General features: G+C 46.3%; 1 protein-coding gene across 1 annotated transcript in view; it reads left to right on the top strand.

Moving 5' to 3' along the window:
* The first annotated feature begins 6,633 nt into the window (after positions 1-6,633).
* The window catches only part of LOC143764288 (indolethylamine N-methyltransferase-like), a 33,038-nt gene continuing 26,767 nt past the window's right edge, over positions 6,634-12,904 (top strand). The window contains exon 1 of the mRNA XM_077249721.1: positions 6,634-6,826. Coding sequence (XP_077105836.1) covers positions 6,676-6,826 — 151 coding nt within the window. The 5' untranslated portion in view covers positions 6,634-6,675. The remainder of the gene's footprint in view (positions 6,827-12,904) is intronic.

Raw genomic sequence — 12,904 nt, 5'->3', positions numbered from 1 at the left:
GCATACCGAGAAGACAGCCATACCAAATCCCCAACACGAAGTCGGGGACCCACACCGCGACGGCGGTTGGCAAAGCGCTGAGCCTTCTCCTGTGACAACTTCAAATTGTCCACCACATGGTTCCAAATCTGCTGCAACCTATCCACCACAGAATCCACCCCAGGACAGTCAGAAGGCTCGACCTGACCCGAGGAGAAACGAGGATGAAAACCAGAATTGCAGAAAAAAGGCGAAACCAAAGTAGCAGAACTAGCCCGATTATTAAGGGCAAACTCGGCCAATGGCAAAAAAGTCACCCAATCATCCTGATCAGCAGAAACAAAACATCTTAAATAAGTTTCCAAGGTCTGATTAGTTTGCTCGGTTTGGCCATTCGTCTGAGGATGGAAGGCCGACGGAAAAGACAAATCAATGCCCATCTTAGCACAAAAAATCCGCCAAAATCTGGACACAAACTGGGATTCTCTGTCAGACACAATATTTTCAGGGATGCCATGCAAGCGAACCACATTCTGAAAAAATAGAGGAACCAAATCGGAGGAGGAAGGCAACTTAGGCAAGGGCACCAAATGGACCATTTTGGAAAAACGATCACACACCACCCAGATGACAGACATTCTCTGAGAGACTGGAAGATCTGAAATAAAATCCATGGAAATGTGCGTCCAAGGCCTCTTCGGGACAGGCAAAGGCAAAAGCAAACCGCTGGCACGAGAACAGCAAGGCTTAGCCCGAGCACAAATCCCACAGGACTGCACAAAGGAACGCACATCCCGCGACAAGGAAGGCCACCAGAAGGACCTAGCCACCAAATCTCTGGTACCAAAAATCCCAGGATGGCCTGCCAACACCGAAGAATGAACCTCGGAAATAACTCTGCTGGTCCATCTATCTGGGACAAACAGTCTCTCTGGTGGGCAACGGTCAGGTCTATCTGCCTGAAATTTCTGCAGCACTCGTCGCAAATCTGGGGAAATGGCAGACAAAATCACTCCCTCTCTGAGGATACCAGCCGGCTCTGAAACTCCCGGAGAGTCAGGCACAAAACTCCTAGAAAGAGCATCAGCCTTCACGTTCTTCGAACCAGGCAGGTACGAGACCACGAAATCGAAACGGGAGAAAAACAACGACCAACGAGCCTGTCTAGGATTCAGCCGCTTGGCAGACTCGAGATAAATCAGATTTTTGTGATCAGTCAAGACCACCACACGATGCTTAGCTCCCTCGAGCCAATGTCACCACTCCTCAAATGCCCACTTCATAGCCAACAACTCCCGATTACCAACATCATAATTCCGCTCGGCAGGCGAAAACTTTCTTGAAAAGAAAGGACAAGGTTTCATCACAGAGCAATCAGAGCTTCTCTGTGACAAAACAGCCCCTGCTCCAATCTCAGAAGCATCAACCTCGACCTGAAAAGGAAGAGAGACATCAGGCTGACACAAAACTGGAGCCGAAGAAAACCGGCGCTTCAGATCCCGAAAGGCTTCCACGGCCGCAGGAGACCAATTAGTCACATCAGAACCCTTCTTGGTCAAATCCGTCAAGGGTTTAACCACGCCAGAAAAATTAGCAATGAAGCGACGGTAAAAATTAGCAAAACCCAAGAACTTCTGAAGACTCTTAACAGATGTAGGCTGAGTCCAGTCATGAATAGCCTGGACCTTGACTGGGTCCATCTCAATAGTAGAAGGAGAAAAAATAAAACCCAAAAAGGAAACCTTCTGTACTCTGAAGAGACATTTTGAGCCCTTCACAAATAAGGCATTAGCACGCAGGACCTGAAATACCATCCTGACCTGCTTCACATGGGACTCCCAGTCCTCAGAAAAAACCAAAATGTCATCCAGATACACAATCATAAATTTATCCAGATACTCTCGGAAGATGTCATGCATGAAGGACTGGAACACAGAAGGAGCATTAGAGAGTCCAAAAGGCATCACCAAGTACTCAAAATGGCCTTCGGGCGTATTAAATGCTGTTTTCCATTCATCCCCCTGCTTAATACGCACAAGGTTATACGCACCACGAAGAACTATCTTGGTGAACCAACTGGACCCCTTAATCCGAGCAAACAGATCAGATAATAATGGCAAAGGATACTGAAATTTGACCGTGATTTTATTTAGAAGACGATAATCTATACAAGGTCTCAGAGAACCATCCTTCTTGGCCACAAAAAAGAATCCTGCACCAAGAGGGGAGGAGGACGGGCGAATATGTCCCTTCTCTAAAGACTCCTTTATATAACTCCGCATCGCGGCATGTTCTGGTACAGACAAATTAAAAAGTCGTCCCTTAGGGAACTTACTACCAGGAATCAAATTTATAGCACAATCACAATCCCTATGAGGAGGCAGGGCACCGGATCTGGGCTCATCAAATACATCCTGGTAGTCCGACAAAAACTCAGGGACCTCAGAAGGAGTGGAAGAAGGAATTGACACCAAAGGAGCATCGCCATGAATCCCCTGGCAACCCCAACTTGAAACAGACATAGCTTTCCAATCCAAAACTGGATTATGAGCCTGCAGCCATGGCAGACCCAAAACGACAACATCATGCAAATTATGCAGCACAAGAAAGCGAATCACCTCCTGATGTACAGGAGTCATGCACATGGTCACCTGAGTCCAATACTGAGGCTTATTCTCAGCCAATGGTGTAGCATCAATTCCCCTCAGTGGAATAGGGAATTCCAAAGGCTCCAGGACCAAACCACAGCGCCTGGCAAACGACAAATCCATCAGGTTCAGGGCAGCACCTGAATCCACAAAAGCCATAACCGAATAGGAAGACAAAGAACAAATTAAAGTAACAGACAAAATGAATTTAGGCTGTATAGTACCAACGGTGACAGATTTAGCAATTTTTTTTACGTGCTTAGAGCATGCTGAGATAACATGAGTTGAATCACCACAGTAAAAGCACAACCCATTTTGACGTCTATGATCTTGCCGCTCAATTCTGGTCAGAATTCGGTCACATTGCATAGACTCAGGTCTCTGTTCAGAAAACACCGCCAGATGGTGCGCAGATTTGCGCTCCCGCAAACGCCGATCAATCTGAATGGCCAAAGCCATTGAGTCATTCAGACTTGCAGGCGTGGGGAACCCCACCATAACATTCTTAATGGCTTCAGAAAGACCTTCTCTGAAATTTGCAGCCAGGGCACACTCATTCCATTGAGTAAGCACCGACCATTTCCGAAATTTTTGACAGTACAGTTCAGCTTCATCCTGGCCCTGAGAGAGAGCCAGCAAGGCCTTTTCTGCCTGGTTCTCAAGATTAGGTTCCTCATAAAGCAATCCAAGCGCCAGAAAAAACGCATCCACATTCAGCAATGCATCCTGGCGCCAGGGAGAAAGCCCAATCTTGAGGGTCACCACGTAACAAGGAGATAACAATTCTAACTTGCTGAGCGGAATCACCAGAGGAACGAGGTCTCAAAGAAATAAATAATTTACAATTATTCTTAAAATTCAGAAACCTACATCTATCTCCAGAAAACAACTCAGGAATAGGTACTTTTGGCTCAGACATAGGACTGTGAACAACAAAATCCTGAATGCTTTGCACCCTTGCAGCAAGATGATCCACACTAGAAGTCAGACTCTGAATATCCATGTCTGCAGCTGAACTCAAAGCCACCCAGAGATTAAGGGGATGAGAGAAGCTGGACAGACTGCAGCAAAGGGAGAGGAAAAAAAAAAATAAATTGTTCTCAGGACTTCTCTTATCCCACTTCTGCGATGCATTAAACACTTTTTTGGCCTGCTGTACTGTTATGATCCTTAGTGGCTGAGGATCACAGAATGGACTAGCTAAGTTACTGAACATAGAACGAGCTCTAGGGAGGTGGTAACTGGACTGACCGCAAAACCTGATCCTAACAAACACACTAAAGGTAGCCGGTGAACGTGCCTAAATTCCTGGACGTCTCGACGCAGCCTGAGAAACTTGCTACCCCTATAGAGAAAGTAAGACCTCACTTGCCTCAGAGAAATGACCCCAAAGATATAGGAAGCCCCCAACAAATAATAACGGTGAGGTAAGGGGAAAATACAAAACGTAGAAATGAAAACAGATTCAGCAAATGAGGCCCACTAATACTAGATAGCAGAAGACAGGCAGGGAACTGTGCGGTCAGTAAAAAACCCTATACAAAATATCCACGCTGAGAATACAAGAACCCCCACACCAACTAACGGTGTGAGGGGAGAAACTCAGCCCCCTAGAGCTACCAGCAAGCAAGGAAATCACATATTAGCAAGCTGGACAAGGACAAATAAATAACCAAGAAACATATTAAACACTGATGATTTTAACCCCTTCAGATGGATTTACACCGTGGGACGTTACAGATCTACGGAAGGTATGTATATTGTTGGTTTATTATTTTTAATTTGTTACAGAACGATGGTCTTCAGGTGGATTGAGAGAGCAATAAAATATTACAACAACCTGTGTGTTTATTTCATTAAAATACTTTACAATATTGTGTGTGTTTTTTTTAACCATTTCATACAATTGGATTAATAATGGATAGGTGACATAATTGACGCCTCTCCATTATTAATCTGGCTTAATGGCACCTTACAATAGCAAGGTGACATTAACCCTTCATTACCCCATATCCCACCGCTACACGGGAATGGGAAGAGAGTGGCCAAGTGCCAGAATAGGCGCATCTTCCAGATGTGCCTTTTCTGGGGTGGCTGGGGGCAGATGTTTTTAGCCAGGGGGGGGCCAATAACCGTGGACCCTCTCCAGGCTATTAATATCTGCCCTCAGTCACTGGCTTTACCACTCTGGCGGAGAAAATTGCGCGGGAGCCCACACCAATTTTTTCCGTGATTTAACCCTTAAAATGAATAGCTACAGCGCCGAAATTTTGCACATACACACTACTAACATTTGTAGTGTGGAATATGCAAAAAAAAGGGGGATATGACATGGTTTACTGTATGTAAACCATGTCTCATATCATGTCGGGTTTAGGCAGGAGAAATGAAAAGCCGGCAATTGATTTACCGGCTTTAGGGTTAGGGGTAGGGTTAGGGGTAGGGTTTGGATCCCTTTATCACCTTGATGGTGGGGGGTGGCTTATCAGTGTGTATTCTTGTTTTTTTCTATAAAAACGCATGCGTTTTTAACGCAAACAGACGCATGTGCTTAAAAACGCATGCGTTTACATAGACAGCAATACTTTTTTTTGCCGCAAAAAAACGCCTCTAGAAATTACTACATGTTGCATTTCCGCAACAAAACGCAAGCATGGAAAAAACGCATGCGTTGTCAAACGCGACAAAACGCATGCAAACAAACGCATGCATTTTTAATGTTAAGTATAGGAAAAAAACGCATGCGTTTTTTTGCGGTAAAACGCAGCGGCAAAAAACGCAAATGTGAAACCAGCCTTAGGCCAATCTCACACGTCCAGATAATTCTGGTACCGGAAAAAATCGGTACCGGAGTTATCCGTGTCCGTGTGTCCGTGAGCTCACGTAGGCCATCCGTGTGGCACACGTGCGGCAGCCGTGTGCCGCCTGGGTAGCACACGGACCGTGCAAGAGAGACAGTTAAAATGACGCACCTTCTCCTGTATGCGGTCACGTGGGGCCGCTCATTTACAGTAATGAATATGCGGCTCCACCCCTATGGGAGGTGGAGCCGCATATTCATGACTGTAATCGGCGGCCCCACGTGACCGCATACAGTAGAAGGTGCGGCCAGGACAGGAAGCAGCGACAGCCAACGAGGGAGCCGGGTGAGTATTTTCAGAACACCGGGGGGGGGCGCACAGGGGGTGGGGACATGGAGCTTTATTTTAAACACGAAATACCACTAAAAAATTGGATTATTCATATCTTCTTTACAGCAAACGCTGCTGCACAGAAGATATGAATCGCGGCTTCAGCAACATGTGGGGGGGACAGCACTTACTGGAGTGCTGTCTCCTGCATGGCACATGGAGAACGTCCGTGTGCGGTACATGTTTTACACGGACCCATTGACTTTAATAGGTCTGTGTAATACGTGCGCTCCCACGAACACTGACATGTCTCTGTGTTTGGCACACGGAGACACGGTCCGCAAAAAATCAATGACATCTGCACAGATGCATTGATTTTAATGTGTCTACGTGTGTCAGTGGCTCCGGTACGTGAGGAAACTGTCACCTCACGTACCGGAGCCACTGACGTGTGAAACCGGCCTTAAAGAGACACCCAGAAGAAGTTGGGAATAGTTTTGAGCTTTTTGCCATCATTTTTTTTTTTTAATTGGTAGAGGTTTCATCATTGTTTGATGAGGTAAAAAAAAAAAAATCTGTAAAAAGCCAGTAGAAAGACAATCCCAAAAGGGCTGGAAAAATCACTTAGAAAATAACCAAAAACAGTAAAAAAAAGACATTTCTGGAAGAAAAAACACCCTGGCTTTCTGAAATGTCTTCCTTTGAAAAATTTGACTGATTTGTCAGCCTGAAAAAAACATTGTTTGCACATACTCTAAAACCAACTTGTTTAGAGAAAGATCATACACTTTCCATGTGACTGTATTGACGACTCATCACCTGATAATTCATTCTTGCTCACAAGCTTTGCAAGTTATATAAACACCTGAAGAGCCGGTGTAGAGAGAATCAACTCATTCGTGACACAAGATTGCACAATGGATTCCAGTAATTATAAGATCTACCATGAAGATGGCTTTGATGCCAGAAAAATTCTGGAAGATTATTTTTCAGATAAATCTGAAATGGTTTTTGGAGAGGATTCCATAATATTTCCCCTTGAAAATCTTACAAAAACTTTCGCAGAGGGTATGTGTTTTATTAATTTTTCTATATTTATTTAGTTTTAGACACATTTAAATAATACAAATTTGTAAAGAAAAAATTTTTTTTAGTAGTAATAGTTTGAGTTAAAAGAAGGAGCACCCTACTGAGGGAGTAGAATGAAGCTCTGGTCATTGAATATTTTAAGAGTAAAGGGTCTTTGGAATTAGTAATGGAATTATTTTCCCCTGTGTAAGTTCAAGAACCCTGGAAAACATATTGAGGATGGAAAAATTTAAAATTATAAAAGCGGGTGCAATTATTTTCATATCTAATGTAAGGCTACACAGACACAGAATATTTCCCATGCTGAGTTTGTTGCAGATCGATTGCCACACAAAATCCACATCTACTTTGGCAAGAGAACTTGCATGAGGAGCAAATACACAATAATCTTGTAGTGTAAATGCAGCTTTACAGTCACATTATCCCGCAGATTGCTACCAGTAAACGCCTTAAAGATAGGGAGATTTTTTTAGGTTTTTGCATTTTTGCTTCTTCCTTGCATTTTCCCAAGAAGGATAACTTTTTCTTTTTTGTCAACATAGTCATATGAGAGCGTGTTTTTTGCAGGATTAGTTGTACTTTTGACACCATTCTTTCTATAAAGCTAAAAACATCAAACATATTTGAAGTGCGGAGAAATTGTAGTAAAAAAAGAATTGTAATTTCGCAATAGTTTTTTTGGTTTTGCATTTAAGTCATTCATTGCTCAGTAAAAATAACTCGGCAATATGATTCTCCAGGTCAATACAATTACAGTGACAACAAAGTTGCCTTTTTTTCTTTCATTTAAATGGTGACAAAAATTTAGAAATTCATAAAAAAAAATATATGCTTCTGTCAATATTTTCTATTTTTGTTTTTCGGCTGATTGAGCTAGGTGAGGGTTTGTTTTTTGCATGATCTGCTGATGTTTTTAATTTTGTAGATATGACATTTTGCTTGCTTCTTACTGAACTTATTTTTGTAGAGTTGCAACGACCGAAAAGCTGAAATTCTGTTCTTTCGAACATACAATACATGCACAGACAGACTATAGAAATATATATATATATATTATTTATTTTTTATAATGAGTAGAATGTGGTATGATTCAATTATTTTTTAACACTTTTTTATTTGGTAATATAGTAAAAATATCAGTTTCCTATGAAATAGGGCTTTTCAGCAGAACCCCATCTGTCATAGCTATCCATTCCATAGTTGAGGGGAGCTGATGTTCGCATTGCACAGTGTGACCCCTGCAGTTTAAATTCTTCTGTAAAAGATTGAACCTTGACTCCACTCGATACTGTTAGAAGCAGATATGGCTGAATATTACACTCATCGCTAGGAATGGAGCACAAACATCTCCTGAGCCCACTCATTACAGTCACTCCCAATGAGTGCAGTACATATACAGCACTCGTCGTTACTTGGGATACTAGAAGGAAGATGCTTTGTGATTTGCTAATTGTAGAGCACTATCTGACAATTTCATAAGTAGGGGATTATAAAAAGAGAGCATCTCCCTAAATGTTGTTAAAGGGAATGTGTCACCAGAATAAGTTGACCTATTGTTTAGTGTTTCTGTGTTAAATCTATCAGGTATTCAATTTTTGGCACTGTTTTTTTTCATAACATGAGCTGTATTAAACATAAAAATGAGAAATTTTGCAATTTTCACACTGGTTGCCGAGCCCTTACAAAGGTATCCCTACAAATACACATAATTAGCTAATCACACCAATAACACATCATAATCTATAAATCAGGCTTCGTGGTGACCGTCCATATTGGAGAGAGGAGACATAACTCAGAATGTAGAAGTTTATAACAATGAGCTCTTGAGAAAGCAGTTATCTCCTTCCTTTCCTTTTTGATGATTTAATTTACCGTCAGCCATGAGGCACTGCAAAGAAAATTCAATGTGCATCTACAAATGCAAAATTGCTTCTGGGAAGAAGGGACAGCGCAAAGGTATTTGTGGACAACTTGAACCATTTTAATGGATAGGTGATAATATATGCACAAATAATATGTAAGATTTTTATACTTTGTCAGGGGAGTCTCCAAAGCCTTTACGACTTTTGTAGACCTTTTAAGACCAGTAATAAAGTACAAAAATATCTAAATGCTGTTAGATCCTAAAATGAAAACTTTAGAAGCCAAATTAAAGTTTTAATTTTTAGCTTAAAACTAGCTGTTTCCAGCCAGCTAATGCTCGGCACGATCATTGCTATCTTATTAACGCTGCTGGGTAATGTGTGGGGACGGAGCCTCATGTGGTAATGTGTGGGGACGGAGGATCGTGTGGTAATGTGTGGGGACGGAGCCTCATGTGGTAATGTGTGGGGACGGAGCTTCGTGTGGTAATGTGGGGGGCGGGATTATGTGTGGTAATGTGGTGGTGGGGTGGGATTATGTGTGGAAATGTGGTGGGGGGTCTGGATTATGGGTCGTGATGTGGTGGAGGGACAGGATTATGTGTGGTGATGTGGTGGGGGGCGGGATTATGTGTGATGATGTGGTGGGGGGCAGGATTATGTATGGTAATGTGGTGGGGGGCAAGATTATGTGTGGTAATGTGGTGGGATTCTGTGTGGTAATGTGGTGGGGGGGCGGGATTATGTGTGGTGATGTGGTGGGGGGGCGGGATTATGTGTGGTGATGTGGTGGTTGGCGGGATTATGTGTGGTAATGGGGTGGGGGTGGGATTATGTGTGGTGATGTGTTGGGGGGGCTTGATTATGTGTGGTGATGTCGTGGGGGGTGGGATTATGTGTGGTGATGTGGTGGAGGGGCAGGATTATGTGTGGTGATGTGGTGGGGGGAGGGATTATGTGTGGTGATGTGGTGGGAGGCGGGATTATGTGTGGTGATGTGGTGGGGGGCATGATTATGTGTAGTGATGTGTTGGGGGTGGGATTATGTGTGGTGGGGTGGCGGGATTATGCGTGGTGATGTGTTGGGGGGTGGGATTATGTGTGGTGATGTGTTGGGGGGTGGGATTATGTGTAGTGATGTGGCAGGGGCAAAATTATGTGTGGTGAAGTGGTGGAGGGGTAGGATTATGTGTGGTGATGTGGTGGGGGGGTGGGATTATGTGTTGTGATGTGGGGGGGATTATGTGTGGTGATGTGGTGGGGGGTGGGATTATGTGTGGTGATGTGGTGCAGGGGCGGGATTATGTATGGTGATGTAGAGGGGGGTGAGATTATGTGTGTTGATGTGGTGGGGGGGCAGGATTAGGTGTGGTAATGAGGTGGGGGGCGGGATTGTGTAGGGATGTGGTGGGGGAGCGGGATTATGTGTGGTGATGTGGTGGGGGGGTGGGATTATGTGTGGTGATGTGGTGGGGGGCGGGATTATATGTGGTGATGTGGTGGGGGGGCAGGATTATGTGTGGTAATGATGTGGGGGGCGGGATTGTGTGGTGATGTGGTGGAGGGGCGGGATTATGTGTGGTGATGTGGTGGGGGGGCGGGATTATGTGTGGTGATGTGGTAGAGGGGCGGTATTATGTGTGGTGATGTGGTAGAGGGGCGGGAATATGTGTGGTGATGTGGTAGGGGGCGGGATTATGTGTGGTGATGTGGTGGGGGGTTGGTTTTATGTGTGGTGATGTGGTGGGGGAGCGGGATTATGTGTGGTGATGTGGTGGGGGGCAGGATTATGTGTGGTGATGTGGTGGGGGGCGGGATTATGTGTAGTAGTGGGGTGGGCAGGATTATGTGTGGCGATGTGTTGGGGGCGGGATTGTGTGGTGCTGTGGTGGAGGGGCGGGATTATGTGTGGTGATGTGGTGCAGGGGCGGGATTATGTATGGTGATGTAGAGGGGGGTGAGATTATGTGTGGTGAGGTGCTGGGGGGGCGGGATAATGTGTGTTGATGTGGTGGAGGGACAGGATTAGGTGTGGTAATGAGGTGGGGGGCGGGATTGTGTGGTGATGTGGTGGGGGAGCGGGATTATGTGTGGTGATGTGGTGGGGGGGTGGGATTATGTGTGGTGATGTGGTGGGGGGGCGGGATTATGTGTGGTGATGTGGTGGGGGGTGGGATTATGTGTGGTAATGATGTGGGGGGGTGGGATTGTGTGGTGATGTGGTGGAGGGGCGGGATTATGTGTGGTGATGTGGTTGGGGGCAGGATTATGTGGTGATGTGGTGGGGGGGCGGGATTATATGTGGTGATGTGGTGGGGGGATTATGTGTGGTGATGTGGTGGGGGGGCGGGATTGTATGTGGTGATGTGGTGGGGGGGCGGGATTATGTGTGGTAATGATGTGGGGGGCAGGATTGTGTGGTGATGTGGTGGAGGGGTGGGATTATGTGTGGTGATGTGGTGGAGGGGCGGGATTATGTGTGGTGATGTGGTGGGGGGCAAGATTATGTGTGGTGATGTGGTAGAGGGGCGGTATTATGTGTGGTGATGTGGTAGAGGGGCGGGAATATGTGTGGTGATGTGGTAGGGGGCGGTATTATGTGTGGTGATGTGGTGGGGGGGTTGGTTTTATGTGTGGTGATGTGGTGGGGGAGCGGGATTATGTGTGGTGATGTGGTGGGGGGCGGGATTATGTGTGGTGATGTGGTGGAGGGCGGGATTATGTGTGAAGATGTGGAGGGGGGCGGGATTATGTGTGGTAATGGGGTGGGCAGGATTATGAGTGGTGATGTGTTGGAGGCGGGATTGTGTGGTGCTGTGGTGGAGGGGCGGGATTATGTGTGGTGATGTGGTGCAGGGGCGGGATTATGTATGGTGATGTAGAGGAGGGTGAGATTATGTGTGGTGAGGTGGTGGGGGGGCGGGATAATGTGTGTTGATGTGGTGGGGGGACAGGATTAGGTGTGGTAATGAGGTGGGGGGCGGGATTGTGTGGTGATGTGGTGGGGGAGCGGGATTATGTGTGGTGATGTGGTGGGGGGGTGGGATTGTGTGGTGATGTGGTAGAGGGGCGGGAATATGTGTGGTGATGTGGTGGGGGGCGGGATTATGTGTGGTAATGGGGTGGGCAGGATTATGTGTGGTGATGTGTTGGGGGGCGGGATTGTGTGGTGCTGTGGCGGAGGGGCGGGATTATGTGTGGTAATGTGGTAGGGGGTGGGATTTTGTGTGGTAATGTGGTAGGGGGTGGGATTATGTGTGGTGATGTGGTGGAGGGGCGGGATTATGTGTATTGATGTGGTGGAGGGGCGGGATTATGTGTGGTGATGTGGTGGAGGGGCGGGATTATGTGTGGTGATGTGGTGGAGGGGCGGGATTATGTGTGATGATGTGGTGGGGGTGGGATTATGTGTGGTGATCTGGTGGAGGGGGGGATTATGTGTGATAATGTGGTGGGGGCAGGATTATGTGTGGTAATGTGGTGGGGGCAGGATTATGTGTGGAGATGTGGTGGAGGGGCGAGATTATGTGTGGTGATATGGTGGGGGGCGGGATTATGTGTGGTGATGTGGTGGGGGGATTATGTGTGGTGATGTGGTGGGGGGGCGGGATTATATGTGGTGATGTGGTGGGGGGGCGGGATTATGTGTGGTAATGATGTGGGGGGCGGGATTGTGTGGTGATGTGGTGGAGGGGTGGGATTATGTGTGGTGATGTGGTGGAGGGGCGGGATTATGTGTGGTGATGTGGTGGGGGGCAAGATTATGTGTGGTGATGTGGTAGAGGGGCGGTATTATGTGTGGTGATGTGGTAGAGGGGCGGGAATATGTGTGGTGATGTGGTAGGGGGCGGTATTATGTGTGGTGATGTGGTGGGGGGGTTGGTTTTATGTGTGGTGATGTGGTGGGGGAGCGGGATTATGTGTGGTGATGTGGTGGGGGGCGGGATTATGTGTGGTGATGTGGTGGAGGGCGGGATTATGTGTGAAGATGTGGAGGGGGGCGGGATTATGTGTGGTAATGGGGTGGGCAGGATTATGTGTGGTGATGTGTTGGAGGCGGGATTGTGTGGTGCTGTGGTGGAGGGGCGGGATTATGTGTGGTGATGTGGTGCAGGGGCGGGATTATGTATGGTGATGTAGAGGAGGGTGAGATTATGTGTGGTGAGGTGGTGGGGGAGCGGGATAATGTGTGTTG

This window comes from Ranitomeya variabilis, chromosome 4 (assembly GCF_051348905.1).
Source record: "Ranitomeya variabilis isolate aRanVar5 chromosome 4, aRanVar5.hap1, whole genome shotgun sequence".
In the NCBI taxonomy this organism is placed as follows: domain Eukaryota; kingdom Metazoa; phylum Chordata; class Amphibia; order Anura; family Dendrobatidae; genus Ranitomeya; species Ranitomeya variabilis.
Note: the sequence above shows the minus strand (reverse complement) of the source record. Positions and strands in the feature narration are given on the sequence as shown.